The sequence below is a fragment of the Xiphophorus couchianus genome, chromosome 8, assembly GCF_001444195.1.
Source record: "Xiphophorus couchianus chromosome 8, X_couchianus-1.0, whole genome shotgun sequence".
Classification (NCBI taxonomy): domain Eukaryota; kingdom Metazoa; phylum Chordata; class Actinopteri; order Cyprinodontiformes; family Poeciliidae; genus Xiphophorus; species Xiphophorus couchianus.
The window spans coordinates 25,154,625-25,175,742 of record NC_040235.1 but is presented as its reverse complement, the minus strand read 5'-3'; the positions used below and the strand labels follow the sequence as shown (position 1 = coordinate 25,175,742).

Sequence of the window (21,118 nt, the reverse complement as noted above, 5' to 3'; positions counted from 1 at the left end):
AGAGATTGTTTGCTTTCACAAACCTGTTCAAAGATTTCTCCGGCATTTTTTAAAGCAAACATAATTATTCTTTTAGCAAGAAAATCTGTTCATGTGTGGCATTTTACCTTCGATGGGAACAACTTGAACAGCTAATAGTTTATTAGCTCCCACACATTAAAAGGCATTTTACGTAAAGTAAAAAAAACACACACAACAAACAAGAAGAAGTCTTTTTTTTATTATTATTTTTGGCAAAAGAAAAACTTGTTTTCAGAAATGTCCTGCAGGTAGCGTCTTTGATTACAGCGCCCCCTTTAGCTTACCGGTAGTTAAGGTCAGTTTAGTTTCAGTCAAACCTGTTTACACACCGTGTAAAGACAAAGACAGCGGTTCCTTTTCCACGCTGAGATGAGGGGGAGAGCAGGAAGGAAATCCTCCACATATTGCACAACATGGCAAAACGCGGTTTATAAAATTGGCCCAAAACAAACAGCTTGACAGTAATAGTAGTAAAGATAAGCTATGATTGACCATATAAAAAATTCTCTCAAAAGGAAAAACGTATTCACATTTAATTGCTCTTGAACGTAGCATTTGTGACGTATGCACACAAATCTTATGGAGGGCCGAATTGGAATTAATTAGCCGCTTCCCAGCGACACAGGGTCGTCAAATAACCGGGATAAAGAGGGAAACTTGCCGTTTATAAATGACCAATAGGCGCCACCTTGCGTTCAAAAAGTATATCGCAGCCAGTGACGCTAAACAAACACCAAATGGCGATTAATTTGTAACTCCGCCCCCTGGAGCTAAATCAGACCTTTTAAATCGAGCACTGATCTACAATAGTTTTACAGCAGACAGAAAATCTGTGCCATATTAATTTCTACATAAAGTTTATTGTTTCCTTTATATAGGCATATTAATAAATAAGATTATGTGATTCAATGAGGCTGCTTAAAAATTATTTAAAGCAGCTTTTAAGCACACTTTTTAAATTTGTCGTTCTGATGTAATATTCTAATCTTAAATGTGTATGAAATTAGCTGTAAGCAGAAATTCATCACAATTAATTTACAGACTAATGAGTCTGTAGATAACTTTTCGTCAGAGTGGACAGAAGTCACATGTGGGGTAGCGCATGTGACCTTCCATTTAATATCTACAGGCTCCTGCAACATCAGAATTTAGTAATACGATTAATTGCCATAGCTATGCAGATGATACACAGCTCTACATTACAATGTCACTTGGTTATTATGAGCTCATTTAAGCACTGTGCAGAGGCATGGAACAAATCAATGAATGGATGTGTCATAAACGTCTTCACCTGAACAGAGACCAAACTGAAATAATTATTTTTGGACCTAAAGAGGAAGCATCAAGAGTCAGCACACAGCTCCATCTATGACAGCTGATGTAGTGATGGACCTGAACATTCAGAGTCACATAAAGACAGTTACAAAGTCGGCCTTCTGTCAGATGAAGAACATTTCCAGGATTAGAGGACTAATGTCACAACAAGAATTACTTTGTGTCCCCAGAGTCAGAACCAACATGGAGGAGCAGCATTCAGTTTCTATGCACCCACAAATTTGGAACAAACTTCCAGAAAACTGAAAAACTACTGAAACATTGAGTTTCCTTAAAATAAAGGCTAAAACCCCATTAGCAAGCATCTAGTACTACTGTAAAAGCCATAAAATTCCAATATGCTTTACTGACATAGATTTAAATTTGAACTGCTGTCACTATTTGTGCCCATGCAATGAAGGAAATACAGTGTATGGAAAAAACTTTGCCCTTTAAAGTGTCAACATGTGTGACATTTAACACATGTTCACCCTTAATGCTGAACTGGAGCATTAGATTGCAACGCTTTGGGTTATTTTAGTTTATTCTGTTCAGTCAATAGCAACGTGTCAGCCAAAGCAATAAAGTTTTGATTGGACTATTAACATATATAGTGCAGGAAAAAGGTCAATTTTCTGGCAGCAAATTGAGACTTTATTTTGAAAGTCTGATCTTTACAGGCAACAGCAAGAATGATAAAACCCTGTGGAGAAATGTGCAAAGAAATGCATAATTTTTGAATTTGAATTTTCTTTCAAGAGATCCAAACCTTCCTGTAAACTTTTAAAATCTATCTGTCTGTCTGTCTCAAAACTAGTGAATATCAGGGCTCGATTAGTAATGTCTGATTTTGCTTCCTACAGGACCTTCCATCAGCGCCCTCTACAGGTGACAGAAGGCTGGCTTTGTAATTGTTTTCATGCGTCGCTGAAGGTTCAGACATCTTCTTTGGATATCAACACCAGACGGCGGAGTTACTAATTAACCGTTGCCAAGCATCACCAGGTGAATAATAAACACTATGATGTGTTGTACTTTTTTGACAACCAGATGTTAAACAGGAAGTGGCGCTAAATAAACAGCAGGTTCCACATTTGATGCCGTTTATTAGATGCCAGGCGACGCTGGAAAGCGCGCGCATTAATTCCAAATCGGCCTTCCATACAAACCTTGTCGAAACACTGAACGGTGGGGATGGAAGAGCACGTCTGCTCTTTGGTTTAACAGGACGGATGAATGAGGGGGAATGAAATGCATGACCAGCAGAGGGGTCAAAAAGTTTCTCAGTTTGTCTGTTCCTGTGTGTGCAGCGATCTCATCATGGCTGCTTCAGAGCGCTCGAGGCCTCTTGGGGGTTATCTGTTTACTAGCTTGTTCTTCTTCTTGGAGAGCACAGCGGAAAGACTTGACTTTATCTGAAAGAAGGAATAAAATCATGGATTTTAAGAGTTACACAGTTTAAAATGGGTAAAAAAAAAAAAAATCCCACACAGAGTTAGAATGAAAACATTTATGGAAACTATATAGAAACCTATTCGTTGCCAAGATTATCAGGTGTTGTTGATTTTTGGTTTCATTACTATGCAAAATGTAGACTCTTTATCTTGGGCAGCTAGAAAACCAGAAATCTTTTTTTATTTATATACAAATTTATTAATGTTTTATTTATGGCAGCTTAGTATGACCTACTGAGAGATCAATCTCAGAAAATTTCTAGAAAAAAAAAAAAAAAAAGAAATTTTTGAGTTTGAAAATTTGCCAGAAAAAAAATTTCTGAAATTTCGAGATTAATCTCAGAAATCTCTGCACCCCCCCCCCCCCCCAAAAAAAAACGTTGAAATTTGAGTTTCAAGTCAAAAATCTTCAAGTTTCAAAAGCTGAACATTTTCAACTTTTCAAGCTCAGATATTTCAATGTTTTTTCTCTCAAAACTTTCCGAGATGAATCTATTTTCTAGCAGATTTTCAACTATTTACACTCGCCCAGAAGACAAAGCATAGAATTAGATCGAATAGATCTACCCCTATGGATTGGGCACATTATCACTGATGCCCGATCTTGAATTTGTTTCAATATCGGTACCGATACAAATATTAATCTCGGACCGGAGAGTCTCTAGGTTAGCGTGGGGTGAACTGTGTTTAATAACAGCGCTAACGTTGCGTTTTACCCCTCAGCTCGGTCAGAATGTCGATCTTCTGGTCCAGGATTTGCTCCAGCTGGGTTGCATAAGACTCGACGTCGTAGTCCACCTCCTCCGTCATCTCCAGAAGAACCTTCTCGTCTTCCAGCCAGCGGATCGACTCCTGGCAACAGCAAACTGCACTGTGACGCTCTGCTGACATCTACAGGTAACACTCGGTAATTACATGAAAATCCTAACATTTATCCTCCATTTTTCCCCACAGAAAAACATCAAATCTCTGCACGCCTGCACTGCTGTACCTGGAACACGGCCCGGTGGTCCTCCAGCACCTGCTCCTCCATCTCCACCAGCTGAGACACGACTTCATGGAAGGTGAAGAGCTGTGGAGAAACCTCTTCCTCCTGAAAACAGACAGGAAACACAGAGACCTTTCTGTCTCGCACAAAATCATTTTGGTCATTCTGACCGACATAAAGTCTGATTTAACTTCAGACTGCGAGGGGAAAAAAAAGTGTGTGTCTTTTTATTCGGTGTATAAAAATATCTGGTTTCAACTGTAAATAACATTTTTGCATTTCATTACAAAACTGTGCAGTTTTGAATATTCAGCACTTTCAAGGACTTTCCTCAGAAATCAAGCACTTTCCAAACCTTGAAAACACCAAATTGAAATTCAAGCATTTTCAAATGCACCTCTGAGTGCTAAAGTGTTCAAAAGTGACAAAAAAAACTTTTTATATTTTATAAAGAAAAACCCTTATAAGTTGCAGAAACATCTGGAAGCAGCTTGTTTTTTTAGCTTCGTTGCTCTTTTTTCTTGCTTTTCTATTTTTATTTTATTTTATTTCGAACATGATAGAAGTATAAAATCACACACATAAACGAGGGATGCAAAACACACGTATTTTTGTACCACATTAATCTTAACATGCTCGAAAAGGAGTAGGATTATAAACTCTATCCCACAAACTCACACTATATTTTCAGATGGACCCTCATTATAAAATCCAATTTAAATAAATGTAATAAATGAATAAAAATCTTACAAAACTTTTTCCAGAAGAGAGGAAAGAAATGAACAAAACATAACATGAAGCACTATGAATACTTTCCAGATGCATCTTGTGTTTGATCATATAGACTTTAATCTCCATGTCAATATATATATATATATATGTTATATATAGAGTTGCACGTACACTGGCGGCTGTGTTTGCCAGAATTTTATTTATACTGTAAAATTATAATTTTTTTTTTTTACAGTGTGTAATCTGAAGTGATTAAAAGTCTGAATATGAATCTACTTGTGGTGATCTGCGGTATTTTCCTCCTGCTTCAGATCCAAAGACTTTTACTTTTAACTACTGTCTCTACTTTCTTGGTTTCTTCTTCTTCTGTGGTTTGCGACGTTTTGCTTACGTTCTGTTCGCAGAGCAGCTTGAGGTCGTCTCTCTGCGGGGAGCTGCCGACCCCCCACTGGGCCTCCAGGACCTCCAGCTGGGTGATGCGCCCCTCCTGGTGGCAGTCCAGAGCTGCTGCAGGGTCCACCGTCAGCTGCTTCATCCTGACAACACATCACAGCTTACAGAGGCGTCAGGAGGAAGAGGGGGGGCTTCAAGGCACAGGTTAGGAGGCGAGGTCTTGAAATAAATCAGTTAAATTCCTTTAGTAAACGATGCACAAAACAACATAATGCAAGTTTAAAACAGATTTAAACAATATGTTTTTCTTTTCATTCTTTTGGATTAAGAGCCCCAAAAGAAGCGTCTCAGTAACTGTAACTGATCTGCAACGATTTGATAGCTAAACAGAAAATCGTGCCGCACTTTTCAGATTTAGCTCCGTGATCCATTTCCAGCCGGCTCTATCGCCGCCGTGTTTCACTGTCAGGATCTTGTCGTTACTTTAGTGTTAGTGAAAGCGTCTTCTTTCACAAGAAAATGTCTCTAAATAAAAAAAAAAAACATTAAGGTTTGACAAAAAGCCCAGAAAGAGCAAGAACACGTTGTCAAGGCGATTTGGTAAATCACTGACATTTCAACATTTTGGACAGCTTTGAATCACATTAGGCTAACTTTCACTAAACACATCATTTATGATGTTTGGTCCCTTTAACTGTGTTTAAAATTGGAAGGAAAATATAAAATCTGGTTAGAATGAGTGAAAAAAGAAACAACTAGCAGTTTGTAAATAGCAGACCCTTTGTTTAGGACATTTGTCTCCAAGGCAACAACCATAGAAACTATTAGATATCACAGCGGGGCTGAATCTCTCCTCAGTGAACCAGCTTTATTGCCACTTTGAGGTGATTTCTTGATTTCTTAAATGACAGTAGCAGCCTGTTCAGATGTGTGGTCATGCAGGCATCATGTCTGCCCTGTTTCCCTTGGAGAGAGATCACAGATGGATGTTTCTTTGGGGGAAATGTTGACGTAAATATGTGCAGCGATCGTACTCATAAGTGGGTGAGAGCTCCGAGCGGCCGCCTCCGCTCTGAGAGAAGGGAATGTCTGACGGACTGATGCCAAACTCCTTCACCCTGCAGACAAAAGAGGCAGAGGTGAGAGGAGGAGCATCTTCAGGTCAGACATATTTAGTGTGTTTACAGCCTCAAACAGTTGCATTAGATAATAAACAGAGACAGTAGCTAGTTGTGAATGTGTGAAGTCGGGTAGAAACTACATTTACACGAGCAACCTTTTGGAAAAAAAATTACTTTTTCTACGCTCTACTTTTACTTGAGTAAAATTTCAGCAAACATTTTTTAAACCAATAATTCACTAGACACACACCTGCAGTTTTTGGTGAAGCTTTCATAAGTTTTATTTTTACATATTTTATTTTCATTAATACTCTGTAGATGTGTTTTTATTTTTTCTATTTGGTTGTATTTTATGAATTTGTGATCAGCTGATGAACAATTGCATACTTGTATTTTTTTCTGCTTCACATAAGCCCAGTGGGCTTTTGCCTCTTCATGTACTGTTGTTAATATTTTTCTTAATATCCTTAATTTGTATTTTTAATTGTGCAAAATAAAATAAACCACATTAAGTTTTATATTGACAGAAATTGATTTGGAAAAGTGTTTTGTTTGCCTGATTTTTTATTATTTTGCAATTGTATAAATTATTTTCATTTTGGTTTTTGATACACCAAAATTCCCACGTAACTTTATATTCTGATCTGTCTACTGATGTAATTTTTCAAAATGAAATAACTGATGTTTTGATCAGTCACTCAAATATTTTTTCATTCTTACCCGAGTCATTTTCCAGCTACTTTTTACTTTTACTTGAGTAAAAATATGAACTAGTGCTACTTTTACTCAAGTCTAATTTTTGACTGCTCCACCCACCTCTGCTATGTGACGTAGTTTCCTAAAGAATCTCGTCATCAAACAGATAAAAACATTTGAGCTTCTAATCACAAGAAACTCACTTTACCTGTTGGCATATCTCAGAGTATTTAATGTGTTTTCACAGGAGGCCATCCCAGGAGAAATGGTTGCTATCTGGAGACAGAGAATCATGATGTTGCTGTGCTTGTTTACAGCAGCGAGCGCAGTGTCCTTTGCTCCTGATGCCTCACCATGCATGTTCTTGAATTTTCTCCGATGAAGGAGTCTCTGAGGACTTGGGTCAGCTTGCTGGCCCGGAAGGGAGTGTGAGGTTTATTTCTGCCGAGGGCTCGGATGCATTCCTGCAGCAGGAGACCAGGAAACCCAAATTCACTCAAAATGATTTAGCATGTAACTATATAGACTGAAGAAGAATCACAATGGTGACTTTCTGCTCCAGTTTACATATTGTCTCTTTTTAAAGTCCACATTAGCTTAGATTTATTTTTACACATTCATGTTGTTTAATTAATTACACAGGTTTTAACATGTTATAAAAATGTAACACAATTCATTGCTTTTTTGTTTTTCTTTACATAAAAAGGTTCCGGTCAGAGCCTTTGTATTAGCCCATTTCTGGTAACCCTGTACATTTGATGCATAAGCAACAAATCTTGGCTCATTGTTCATTTTTGCTTCAAAAAGCAATTTGATTAGACGTAGGAAAACAATATCGTCGTGTTCAAGTTGTGCTAAACAGAGTTAGCCTCTCAGTGAAGCTATTCAGGCCTAACGTAGCATCTCAGTGCTAAACATGTAGCAGCAGCACAGACGTCCCCAATGCTAACGTCAGCGTCCGCATTTCTAAAGAATATTTTCAAAGTTCCATGAAAGCTAAATGGTATAACAGCACTCTGCACCAATCTGATGGGTGAATAATCTACTGTGTACAAGTACATTTATAAAAATATATTTAAGAATGATTTAACATATGAAGCAAATAAAATAAGACGTAATAAAAAAACGCTGCTCTCAAGCTGAAGCTCTGTTCCCTGCTAAAATATCATTGTCCATATTAAACTGCCCCTGTTCTCCCCAAAGAAATAAACCCAATACTAATGTAATTAAAAATGTTTCTATTTATTAACGATATTGCACGTAATGTTGCAGCATTTCCACTAAATGTGCTCAGAGGAACCTGAATACCAGCATGTCAGTGACACAGAGCGGCCCTCCATATGAAGCCGGTTCTGCTCTGGCTCTGTTAGAACTAATCAGGTTAGCCAGCGGCGTCTGGAGCCGGGGCTCGCTGACCTTCAGTGCCAGCAGGCTCTTGTTGATCTCGGCTCCTTCCAGTCGGGTCTGCCGGTCGGCGCTGGACGTGTCCGCCCCTCTCTCGTTCCCCGCCAGGTCAATGAGCGAGAACTTCCCGTGCATCTTCCCCCGCCGCCGCAGGATGATCTGGAACACGGCGTGGCTCCGAGAGGAGTGAGCGTTCGCTGAGGTCTGACCCGAAGTCCTGGAAATCCAAACTCTCAGTCAGATCTTTTCTGAACAAACTGCAACATTTGGCTCAGAGTTAAACTACTCTGGCGTTCACCTGCAGCTGTTTCCCATTTCGATGAGCTTGAGGACGTCCTCGGTGCATTTCACCTCCCTCTCCTGCAGCCCGACCACCTGCACCTGCTGTTTCCCGTCCTCCAGGACCCGCAGCTTGGCTTTGCGGTTTAGCAGGTCGAACACCTTTAAACACATGCAGAGTGACTGTGTAATTAAGCCGCTGTTCTGGGTTCAATCAGCTCTTTGGTTGTTGAGACGCTAACCTTTCCGCTGTAAATCTCAAAAAATGTGGCAAAAACTTGCAGATCCAACTTCTTATAAACAGGTTTCTTCCACATGAGAAAAACATCTCTGGCTGCCGTCAGAATGAAAAATAAAACCCAGTTAAGTCGAAGTAATGTTTAACGCAGCAGTGAAACAGGAGAAACTGACCCGACAGAGCGTAGATGCCCTTTGAGCAGTCCTGGTTCTTCCCAGAAAAATCTCCTCCCATTGTCTGAAAACACACACAGTCCAGCAGGAATGAAAAACATGAGAGGAAAAATGTTATGAATGGGACTGAAATGATTAATCGGATCAATCGTGATCAATCAGATAATCGTCAACCAGTTTAGTCGTTGATTAATCGTAAAATTCATCATATAGGCTTAAAAAAAGGCTATTTGCTGGAAGAACACACTCACTCAGAGCAGTGATTAAGTTGTAAACCAAAACTGCAAAAAAAGTTTTACATTTTGCATTTAAGAGACAAAAAAAATCCTGTCTGTGAATCTGTTCTACCCTAAACTCATCAAGTGGCATCTTTTCATATATTTCTATTACTGTATGAAAAATGCTTAAGTTAGAAATCGACAGAATGTGCCAACTTTTTCTATCTGATTAATCGTCACAATAATTAATCGATTAATCACCAGAATAATTGATCAATCGTTGGAATAATTGATAGACTAATCGATGACTAAAATAATGTCGTTATTTCAGGTTCATGTGAAAGCCCTCACGTGTGTTTTTCCACTTCCTGTTTGTCCGTAGGCGAAGCAGGTGGCCATCCCTCTCTCAAAAATGGTCTCTACCAGCGGCTGGGCCGTAAACCTGCAGCAGGGAAGAACATGTCAGCAGCAAAGCAAATACAAACTTGAGATGTACCGAGAACTTCTCTGTCGACCCAAATTGGAAAATATTCCAATGATTGACTAATCTCAAGAATTTGGCTTTTTTCGGCCAGCGAACACACCACACTTGTTCTAACAGCTATTATTTAAATATTCCCAAGGAATGTAAATATCATAATTTGTTCTTCTTAGTACCGGAGGGGGGGAGGGTGTTTAAAATCAAGTCGGACAAATTATAGAGAGCATTCAAACATACTGAAACATCTGTTGTAGTCAGGAAGGTTTACACTTTTCAAGCAAAGTTGTATATTTGCAAGTCAAAAAACTTTCAAACTTAGAAATCTGAAATTGTCCAGTTGTCCCTCCAGTTTTTTGTAATATCATCATTGTGGAAATTTGCGTAAAATAAACAAAATCCCCACAAGCTAATGCATAATTGTGAATTTATTGCAATTTTTTTCACAAAGAATTGTCAAAAATATTGAGTTTAAGTGACTAACTCCCACCAGCAGGTGGCAATATTTCTTACTTCTTCTACTCTGCTGCCTAGTTTTTGAGCTATTTAAAATGTTTCGGTGTTCGATCTGTCTGCTTGTTATTTTTTCTTCATGTAGATGTCGGAATGGTTTTAGCTTGAAACAAATATTGCAAAATTCATCCATGCAAGTATTTCTAAAGCAGCGCCACAAAATCAGTGAAGTCGATTGCAAAACTCCCCCCAAAAAACAATCACCTGCAGGGACTGTCTGATGGATGCCTGGCTATGAAAAGAAAAGAAAAACTCCGACACACCTGTAAACCATTTCATTGGTGGAACTCTTGTCGAAGGCATAGTCGAATCGGAACGTCTGGTTCTCCAGGAAGCGGGTCAGGTCCACTTTCTGTTTCGGCTCGTGGACCATCACCACGTCCTTACTGGGAATGGTGATCACATCCAGATCCTTCACTGATAACTCTGAGGAAGGAGCACATGCTTTGATGCAGCAAGCGTTTCAATGACACACAGACAGACATTTAACGAGTCTTTGTTGTTTATTCTTGTGTTAAGTAGGAATCAGGATTGAAATAAGAAATGTCACATTTACAACATCAATTAGAACTGAAACAATGAGTATATTGTTGTAGCAGCAATAGTAGGGATTATTGTTGTTTTTCTTTTTTTAAATAAAAGCAATATGTGTTAATGTTTTATGAATATTGTGATTCATAAGCTGCAACATTTTTACTCATGATTATCCTACCATGTGAATCTCACAGCAGGCCTTGTGAATGACATTATGACTATCACCTATTTCATTACAAACTGTCATTTCTTTGTCCTGTATCGAGAGCTTTTTTTCCCCCCTCAGGGTCTGCAGAATGCTGTATCCATGGCAACAACATCTGCTTCCTGTCGCTAGTGAAATCATGTGTGAGCTTGACTGTTGGTTTGAAGCTCAGCTACAGCACAAGGCTTTAACTATCAACTCAGACACCATAGCAATCAGTTGATTATGAGGATAAAACGGTCTGAACACGCTCAACTTACCTTTTTTATTTAGGGGACGAGCGCGAACACACACACAGATCCTGTGCTCCTCAATCTGAAACACAAAAATCATTCTCTATTTAATTTGCTCTGTTTATGTCCTCTTTTTCCTCATCTGTCGTTCCTTGAAATCATTTTCATTCTTGAATCTAGTTTGTCCTTTAGAACTACTCCACCACCTCTTTCATCCTCAGCCTCCATATCTGCAGCACCTCCTGCTTTCCCTGCCTAACCTGTGTGGCGTTTCTGACTCACAGCATCATTGGAGGTCAAAGGTCTGTAGTCCAGGCTGGCCCTGAAGTCTCTGATCATGCACATGATCTCATAGTTGGGTAGATTGACATCGACCTCCTGCGGTGAGACAGAAAGGACAAAAACGACAACAAAGAAATCAGCAAGTCTTACTGCCATAAAAAAAAAAATTGTTTTTTTTTTTTACTTTGCAATGGTTTTAGAATGTCAGGACTTGTGGACTCTGATTTGCTTTTCACTTTAAGTAGATTTTGTTTAAAACAGTCCACTTGTTTTATCAGTCCAGATTCTGTGTCTAGGAGACAACAGTTCTCTTTATAAGCAGACCGAAAATAAGGAATGGATTTGGTTAAACCAGTAAAACAAAAAGAATGCTTCCTTCACAAACAACCTTCCTCCTTGCTGCACATCTCTATAATCAACAACAGGTTAGTGAATATGTGTGTGTGTGGGGGCGTGAGCGTGTGTGTGTGTGTGAGCGTGTGTGTGTGTGTGTGAGTGTGTGTTCTGTCCTCACCTGCGCCCTCTTCTCTCTGAGCTCTTGCTGCTGCAGACGTCTCTTCTCTCGCTGCTCCTGCAGTTTCTCCACTTCCTTCACACAGTTGGATTTCCTTCGTGCTGGAAACGACAAATCAATGAATTTCATTTTATTTACCTTTATTATTTTATTTAACCTTTATTATTTTATTTAACCTTTATTTAAAGGGCAGCATTATGTATTTTCCAGTCACATATGCAATTATTATAGCACATTTTAAGTCTGCTTACAAAGAGAACATGGTTCAACCTGGTTGACCAGGTGCAGATGCACAGTTCAACCAGGTGTTTGCTAATAGCACCGTAAGTTGTTATAAAAATATCATTAATAAGCAATTGGACCTCTGTCTCTTTAAGTAGATGCTGGTGTTCCTGAAACTCCGCCTCCAGGAAGTCACCACAACATGGCTCCTCTATTAACCCTTTAACATTTTTACCAGCACTGCACTGAGAAGTAGCTCCTATGATGAGCTCATCAGATGCTCAGTTCAACCAGGTGTTTGCTAATTGCTGCCGGCTAGTCTGAAGGAGCTGAGTGGGGGAGGAGCTTTGTCCTTGAAGGTGGTGCTCAGTCCCCTCCACGCGTTTTGCACAGCTGAATGGTTGCCACGGGAGAATAAAGGATTCCTCAAACAGGCAAGCAACACTCCAGCTATGATTTTGATAACAGAATCACATTATAACATGATGTGCAGCTCAAAAAAGCCAATTTCACATTATCCAGGTAAATTGATAGAGAACAAATTCTCATTTTCAGCAACGCCGTGTAAATAAATAATGATTAATCACTAACTGAGGTATACAGACTGAAAATAAGGCAATTTGCTTAAAGAGTAACATACTCAGAGCTGTAATGAAGCCAAAACTGAACAAAAAATATACATAGTTTGCAATTAAGATAAAAAAAGACTTTGTGTGTAAAAATTCTCCTATTAAGCACCTTTTGTAATCCAATTATTAATTGATTAATCAATAAATAATCACCAGAACAACCCTATTAATAAGTCAAGCAGAAAGGGCAAAGCTTTTCACATGTTCATGTCAGACATATTTTTTAGCTGCATCCTTTGCTACAAATGATCCAGAATAAACTAAAGCAATGCTGGGCTTTTGCACTTTAGGCAATAAAATGTTTCTTATTTAAAAAGGAATTGAATTATTGTTTAATTGCATCTTTGAATGAATTTCTAAAGTTGCATAAAATAAGGTGAAGTGGTTAAATGAGAAATCTGCAGAATGTGCCAATTTAATTATCTGACTAATGGACTAATCATCAGAATAACTGGTTAATCGTCAAAATAGTTGTCAAAATAATCAATGAATAAAATAACTGTTATCATTTTCTATTGTCTCTATGTGGTTTCTAATAGTCTTTATATGTACTTGTTGGTTTATGAACATTTGAACATTTGATTTACACATAATGCAGCCCAAGAAGACAAAAGATGGACTCAAAATGTAACTTTTATCTACAACTAATTTATAAAACAGGGAATAAAGGATTTCTGAAAACGTAGCATAGAAAAAAGCCCAGCACATCTGAGGTTGACTTGACCTTACATAAGCTTCTAACTCTAATAGTATTGAGAGATGACGAGCAGCTTGTGTCACATTTAAATGACTCAACAAATAGAAAAAAATCATACAACAGTAAAAAGAAACAAATTAAACTTCAACATTTTTCTTTAGTTGCAGGATTTAACAAGATGTGCAATTATTAAAAAGTTGCAAGCACTGCATCTTGATGAGTTTCTTTTTGTATCCACATGTTAGTCGTCCAAACAGCCCCAGCAGGAACTGAAACAAGCGCTGCAGTATGACTCCACCGGCAGTGAAAGAGGCTTTGACTAGACGAAGACCAGCTGTCTGGGGCTGGGAGCATGACATCACTGGATGGGACCGCATCAGAACACAACAACAGAGGGGCTGGACGCGCCACTCAGAACCAAAACGGAGCCGTGCGCGGACCCGAGCTCGTTACCGTTCTGCTGCTGCATCAGAGTCTCCTTCACTGCAGGCTGGGGGGTGATGGAGGGTGGAGGGGGTTCTGCAGCCTGGCTGTGCTGGCTGGGACGGGCCCGGGTCGTTCCCACGGCTGCAGCTGCAGAGCAGAACAGAGCAGAGCGTTGGTCATCGTCACAGATTGGAAAAGAACCAGACATGACACAAAAGTAGAACTTCAAATTCTGAGATCACCATTTTCTAGTTAGGGCTGAATCGATTAATCGATTAATCAGACTAATTGTGACAAATCGATTATGAATCGTCTGACTTCAGGCTATAAGGAGAAATCCATAAAATCCACACAACTTGGGACAAAAAATTGTAGTTTCAAGGAGAATGTTCTAGATCACTCATGTTTTCTCACTGTAAATTCTAACAAAACTAATCTATAATTTAAACAACACGTTAAACATGTTTACATGTTCACTACTTTACTCCATAAATGCTATTAAGACTGTGCCACGTAGAGAGCACCTTCAGCTAACTTTAATAGGATACTACAGAGCAACAATCTGAGATATTCTAGCATTTAAATCAGTTGGTCAAATAAATTTACAAACAACAATCCAATCAGAGTGACTGGAATTAAAAGATTTTATACCTGATCAACAATTATTAGAGATTAGGCAAATCCCACCTTTTTTCCTGATCAGTGAACATAGCACGCATTAGCATGAACAGGTGGTAGCTGACAGGTAAAACTGCAAAGCTGCAATGAAAACACTTTTTTTTTTATCAACTCATGAGTCAACCGGTTGTTACTACTGGAGAAAACGACAAAGAAGACGGCAACAGGAAGTAGCTGGAGGATGATAGCACATTGTGTTTTTTAATGACTTATTGAGTGAACACACTTATTCACGTGTGATTTAAATTTATTTCTTATTTAATGAAAACAATGCAATAGCTAAATTGTGGGGATTTTTTCCAACAGAAGCAGATTTTTTTTGCAAAGATTTGCGCACATTTGTAACGTAAACACAACTTGTATAGATTTTTTGAAAAGTTCTGAAATAAACTCACCTGTTCACAAAAATATTTAATCACAGACATTTACGATTTAACCAGAAGCTCAGCCAAATTTTGACTTTCTCCATCTTCCATAAACAGACATTTTCTCTAACTTCACCAGAAAGTGTCCAGTAACAGCAGGGTGCCAATATTTCTTTAACTAACAACAGTGGGAGTATTCAAAATGTATAGCGGGTCAAACATACCTCTGTTCTCCCGTGGAGCATTTTCAGGTTTAGGTATCGCTGTGATCCGTCGGGTCTAAAAATGTAACAAAAGTCAAACGTTCGATAAAAAAAGAAGCACACATGCCGAACAAAACACACCATGAAGTCGTACGCGTCTGTCATCAAGTTTAAACTTTGAGAAAATGAATCTTTTCTTAGTTTATAAAAATGTATCTATGTCATAATTCGGATTAAATAGTTGCAGTGGCAGGATTTTTTGAAATTCCACACATTAACCTAAAAACAGGACATTTCTACTTGATAACAGTCCGTTGTTAAGTGAAGAGCAGACCTTGGGGACTTTGCTGGTTTTATTGATGCTAGACGGAGGAAGAGGAGCTTCGGGACTCTGAGGTATTTCTTCATCAGGAACGACATCCGGATTCAAAGTGAAGATGCTCTCCAGGTCGATCTGAGGAACACAAGACGACCACAAGCTGTTTATCTCTGTGAGAGCTGAAATAAAACCAGAATGGTACAATTACAACAAGTTTGGTGGCAAAGTTTGGTGTTGGGAATGGGAGCAACTCTAACCCAGAACATTTACGATCCACTGTGGCACATAATATTTGATACTGTCAAGTTTAAAAGGTGTATTTTCACACATGATGTGTTTCTGTTTTCTTTTGTTTCCAAAAGCTGCTCTTTCTGTTTCAGTAATAATTTCAATAACGTTGTTTAACATATAAAATATAAGAAACCCTTATTTCATGTATACAGATCAATAAGTCATTGAGTCATTAAGGATAATAAATATTCATCACATCGAAAGAATCCGAGCTAACTGTGTTAAGGTACTTTACCTTTCAGCTTGTATTAAGTGCTTAAAACACAATGTATTTGAAATAGAGACAAACTACAGTAATCTCTAAAAGATGTTCTCGCTAAGTTTTGTGGCGTTTAGCAAATAGAAATAATTTTGGGAACTCTGACTGACCTAAAACAAGAAAAGTTTATTCTGATTTAACTTCAGACAGTAAGAGAAAAAAGTGTTTGTGTGAAAATATCTGGTCTCAACTTTAAATGATGTTTTCCAATTTTAGGCTTTTAATCAAATGTTATATTACATTCAATTACAAAACTGCGCAGTTTGTATTATAAAGCGCTTTCAAGGATTTTTATATAGAAATCGCATACCAAACCTTGAAAACAGCGAACTGAAATTAATGGATTTTCAGGGATTTTAAGCGCCCTGACTGCAAGTGCGTTTCAGATCACGATAAATTCGACTTATTGGGGTGAAACACAACTCAGAGCAGCGGCAGGTGTACCTCCTTCCCCTTGGTGTCCCCGTTCTCGATCCACTCCACCGTCACGCTCTCATTGTCTTCATGTAAGGACGTGACCATGGCCTGGTGTATTCGCCCTGCGGTGAAGATGCAGACACAGGTGAATTCTGACTGCAGATGCTGCTGGATCCTTAAAGTCAAATCCAAACTAAACCAACCCCCCGCCCACCACCATGTTCAGGTTTTTTTACAAGCTTTTCTTTTTGTTGTTTTTGATTAACAAAAATAAGCTAATTCAAAGTGTTTGAGGATGTAATTTTATTATGAAAAACCATCATGAAGCCAATGGGTGTGGCTGATGTGACTTTTCACTGTCAGTCAATTAATTTGCTGCTCAAGCTAATCAGCTGCTCTAAGCTAAGATCATCATAAGGGAGACAGTAGTGAGGCCAAACCCAGCATGGATCAGCTGTTTCTGGTTTTATTTTTAATGAGGTATAATGAAGTGAGAGGCCCATGCAGCCATCCTTCAGCCCAGCATTCAAAGGCCACAGCTGGATGCTGCAGTGCAGAGAGGTGGATGAATCCACCCTGTCCCACACCGGAGGCTTTAATGCCGTGACGCAGAGGCAGCGGGGCAGGTTTTCTTCCCGTTCACAGCCGGACAGCCGTGCAGGTGGACGGTCCTCCCCGCCCGGCCGGCCGGGTGGCTGTCGGTCTGCTGCCCCGCAGGCCTACCGGCTTCAGACTGCATGACTAACATGCGACAGTGCGGGGCGGAGGAGCGGAACAGCCGTGTGTTTACAGGCTTATCCGCCTCACACCGCGCAGCTTTTTAGCGCTACAACCCGGAGAAAGTGTTCGTGTGACCAGCTTGCGTTAGCTAGCAAAGGAGCCGTCGGTGCTGCTCGCTCCTCTCCTCCGGACCAGCCGGATGGAGCGGCGTGTGCGCGCGCTGCTGGGCCGGCCACGTACCGTCGCTTCGCTTTATTTCCACGTAAATGCCCACGAATATCTTCCCGAAAATCCCGGCCATTTCTCCCCCCGTGTCGTCTTCGCCTTGTCGCCCAGTCCACTTTGTGCAATGCTGCGGAGACTGGGAGGTCACTGGCGGCCAGTCAAAGGAGAGGCAGCGGAGAGAGGAGAGGAGCTGGTGCGCATGCGCGCATCTCTCGCCAAACCTCTAGCATCCTCCGTTAGTCCTCACCTGCTTTCAGCCGACATGGTCGCCTTCTGTTTGTCTGACGAAAGTAGTACTACTTAATTTGTTTTTTATTCCGGCATAAAACCACAACAAAAATTGTACTCAAGTAAGAGTACTTCAACATGTTTTTATTTGAGTAAAATTTAAAAAATAGCCATCCAAGAAAATGCTCAAGTAAGAGTAAAAAAAAAAAAAAAAATTGTAAAAAGGCTACCCAATATCAATCAATCTATATTAAGAAATTACATAATCAGACGAAAGGAATATGAAATGTTTTTTGTATTTTACAGACCAAAAAGAAAACAATCCATATAACTAACATAATTACAAAATAACAAAATAAAATATGACAAAAGAAACTTTTCCAAGTCAATTTCTTTCAATGTAAAATGTCTGAAACTAACTAATAATAAAACATAAAATAGATTATAACATTGAAACTACGATGAATGTTTTCCAAGGTTCAACCCAACTGTGCAAACACCTGAACTAATACTTCACTTAAACACGGTTTTATTCCATTTTAGCCTGCTGCCGTGAGCTAGTGCACACATCAAATGTTGTATTTCAGTTTAATTGTTATGTTTTCAATTCTACATCCGGAGGCATTGTTTTTATTGTACAGCTACAGCATGATGAGAGAAGAAAAAAAATTTGATTACTTGGACTCTAGCACAAGATGGCAGCAGAAGCCTTCAGGAGGAAAAGCACCGTTTTCCTCTAATAAATGTGTACTCATAATACAATAAGGCTCTGTTATGTATCGGTGTTTATTGTTAGTATTTAGCTTTGATTATTTTTTATGATGTATCACAGCAATCCTTCTGCTCAAGGTTTGATTATAAATGTCTAAAACAAACAAAAAAAACATTAGGATTAAAATACACAAACCAAATCTGCAGATGTTTCTGTGCAAAACAGTTAAAGCATTAGATAGAAGTTAAATAAACTAATCAGACGTTGGTGGCTAATAATAAACAGACATGGAATGAATTTGCTTCATGTTTTTACTGCTCTCTAATGCAGCACTCTAATTCCCTGGTGCCCTAAAGACCTTCCCCCCCTCACCAAACCTAGATGTTCTATTTATGCCCATTGAACAAAGCCACTATATACTGTAATTTATCAATATGCTACTGGAATAATTTGTATATTTTGAGGGCAAAGAAATGAACTGCAAAATATTGAAACTGCACACTTTGAATATGATAACCAAAATTGAGCTGTGCAAGGGGCCGAGAGCCGCCTTCGAGAAGCAGAGCTGCAGTTTCTGAGCGTCCGCCTCACAGAGCAGCCCTCCTCCACTCAGCCCCTTCAGACTAGCCAGCAGCAATTAGCAAACACCTGGTGGAACTGCTGAGCTCATTATAGGAGCTACTTCTCAGCGCAACGCTCTTAAAAACGTTATTAAAGCGTTAATTCAGGAGCCATGTTGGGACGACTTCCTGAAGGCGGAGCTTCAGAAAGAGCAGGAGTTTTTAAAGAGATGGAGGCCCAGTTTCAAGGCGATAAATTACAAAGTCAGCAATTTTATAACAACTTGAAGGTAACATAGTTACTTGATTGCGCTATAAAATGCCTCTATGTGCCTAGAAAAAAATTATATACAGAAACCACACAACCTTTAGCCCCGAACTTAAAGGCACCACATGGGCGTGATGTTCTGTGTTCATTAACTCTTCAGAAAGCAAAAGCAAACAAATTAAAGCACAGACAGTTAAATCTCAGATAGTGGCGGCCGATGCCGAAGGATGCCGCTGTCATTGGGAGTAAGACAGGCAGATGCTTGGCTCAGCTTCTGTCGCTGCAGCTACAGATAAATTAAACCTTCCTGTCCAACGTGGGGGACGGTGTCCTCACATCCCACGTAGACTGCCCATTTAAGAAGACGGCAGACTCTTTAGATTCAACGGCTTTAAAGTCACATTATAGTATCACAGAAAATGTGCTGCGGTAGAAAAAGCGCTGATGAAACCCAGACTGTAAACGCATGCAGGCGTATTCCTGTGAATACTTTGCATTATTTTACATACCAATCCCCCATCTTGTGCAGCAACAGCAAGCAATAGGTCTGTTTTGCAATCATGGATAATTCATGACGTGCACAGACAGTGCACATAAAAAGCCTCTGCAGGCAGCATGGAGCTCCCTTCTCTTCTTCTCGACGTCACCTTTGTCAAGGCCACGAATCTGGTGTTTCATTTGCTGCGAATGCTCAAAGTGAGGAAACGCAGACACTTGTGAAGATGGTATACACCACATGTTACAATTCATCCTGCTCTAGTTTCACTCAAACAGAGTTACTAGACATGCAGGAGGAAGAATAAGAAGCATAATGCATGACATACAAGACCAAAACGTTGCAGCAATCCACTTAGATTATTCAAACTTTATAAATGGCCACCAAACATTGTGGGTGTATCCGCATATAAACAAAACAGATACCGATTTAACTCAAGTGTGGCACATTTCAGCAACAAAGCAATTCAAAGCGCTTCACTTCCTAAAACTTTTCTAAAGTTATGAAACAGGAAATAAGCATTACATTTTGTCAAATCATCAAAAATCATCTAGTACATATACATCAAATATGTTGGTCTTTAGCTGCGTTTCCATTACAAATGTGAGCAAAACTTGCAGATTTTCCACTAATGTAAAAAAAAACCCTCACAATTTCACAATTGTGGTGTTTCCATTAAATATGAAACACAATTAAAATCATATGTGAAAATGTTTGTTAACAAAATAGTTCTGATTTATTACAAGTGAACCCAAATCTAATTTTGAAGAAATGCAAAATTTACTGCAAAATCAAGGTAACGCGAGGAAGAAAAAAATACTTATGTCCACTAGAGGGCTATGGCATGGTAGGGCCATTGTTTTCTGTAAATTTCTAAAAATTTACAGAAAACAAACTCAGAAATTTAGAGATTAATATCAGAAATTTTCTAGAGAAACATGGAAACTTTTGAGTTTCAAAAATTGAACATTTGCAAGAAAAAACTTGAACCTTTTTGACAGAAAAAAATCAGAAAGTGTGCCAGTTTTTTAGATTACCAGAGATTAATCTAAAAATTTTTTAGGTGTTTCTGTGAATTTTCAGAAATTTCTGAGACTAATCTCAGAGATTTTCTCAAAAAACCTTCAAAATGTTCTGAGTTCATTAAGTCAAAAATGTTCGAATTTCAAAAATGTTCTTAGTTTTTTCCTCTCGTAACTGCTCCGACTTTTGGAGTTTTCCAAGTTTTCTTTTAGAGAATTTCAGAGTCTTTTAGCAGAAATGTACCCCTTTTTTTCTCCCATCTACAACGACCCTAAAACACCGACGTAGACTCTACAATCCAGCTTATCAGGGAAAAGCAAAACAGATTAAAAATTATCCAAGACCAGACTGCAAACATCAAGACGAAGTTACGTTATAGAGGCCGACAGAAATGTTTCTAAACACAGACAGGAAGAAATTTCATTTTTTTCTTGCACCTCCATCTGCATCTCCATTGTTTAAGGCAGAACTTAAAGAAAATACTTATTTTTTCAGAAAAAATTCAAACATGCTCTAAAATACTGTTTCATATCGGTACATTGTAAACTATAAGATGAAATCACAGGTTTGGTCTGCCTGTCACTGTCCAC

General features: G+C 39.0%; 2 protein-coding genes and 1 long non-coding RNA gene across 3 annotated transcripts in view; 2 read left to right on the top strand and 1 right to left on the bottom strand.

Annotated features, from left to right (window-relative positions):
- The window catches only part of pitpnm2 (phosphatidylinositol transfer protein, membrane-associated 2), a 75,512-nt gene extending 73,234 nt beyond the window's left edge, over positions 1 to 2,278 (top strand). Inside the window, exon 25 of the mRNA XM_028025191.1 lies at positions 2,199 to 2,278. Within this exon, the coding sequence (XP_027880992.1) occupies positions 2,199 to 2,246 (48 nt within the window). The 3' untranslated portion in view covers positions 2,247 to 2,278. The remainder of the gene's footprint in view (positions 1 to 2,198) is intronic.
- LOC114149379 (kinesin-like protein KIF2A) lies at positions 202 to 17,441 on the bottom strand. Its single transcript, XM_028025193.1, has 21 exons — positions 17,257 to 17,441; positions 16,324 to 16,418; positions 15,345 to 15,464; positions 15,032 to 15,086; positions 13,792 to 13,911; positions 11,791 to 11,891; positions 11,277 to 11,372; positions 11,022 to 11,076; positions 10,286 to 10,448; positions 9,383 to 9,473; positions 8,814 to 8,877; positions 8,645 to 8,736; positions 8,422 to 8,564; positions 8,136 to 8,340; positions 7,073 to 7,183; positions 6,928 to 6,995; positions 5,937 to 6,020; positions 4,901 to 5,045; positions 3,781 to 3,882; positions 3,506 to 3,641; positions 202 to 2,750 (listed from the first exon to the last, which is right to left on the bottom strand). The coding sequence occupies exons 1-21, from the start codon at positions 17,315 to 17,317 to the stop codon at positions 2,665 to 2,667; spliced, it is 2,193 nt and encodes a 730-aa protein (XP_027880994.1). The 5' UTR covers positions 17,318 to 17,441; the 3' UTR covers positions 202 to 2,664.
- Positions 3,627 to 5,428, top strand: LOC114149380 (uncharacterized). Its single transcript, XR_003596491.1, has 2 exons — positions 3,627 to 3,853; positions 4,914 to 5,428. It is a non-coding gene; the product is annotated as an uncharacterized LOC114149380 (long non-coding RNA).
- Positions 17,442 to 21,118: the final 3,677 nt, after the last annotated feature.

Bases quoted from the DNA above. Each gene is read 5' to 3' on its own strand.
- LOC114149379 (XM_028025193.1), bottom strand. From the start codon at position 17,317: ATGGCCGGGATTTTCGGGAAGATATTCGTGGGCATTTACGTGGAAATA. The intron at 8,737-8,813 runs GTCAGTTTCTCC...TTCTGACGGCAG, and splicing joins GGGCATCTACGCTCTGTCGG to CCAGAGATGTTTTTCTCATG. The intron at 6,996-7,072 runs GTGAGGCATCAG...CTCTGTCTCCAG, and splicing joins AAAATTCAAGAACATGCATG to ATAGCAACCATTTCTCCTGG.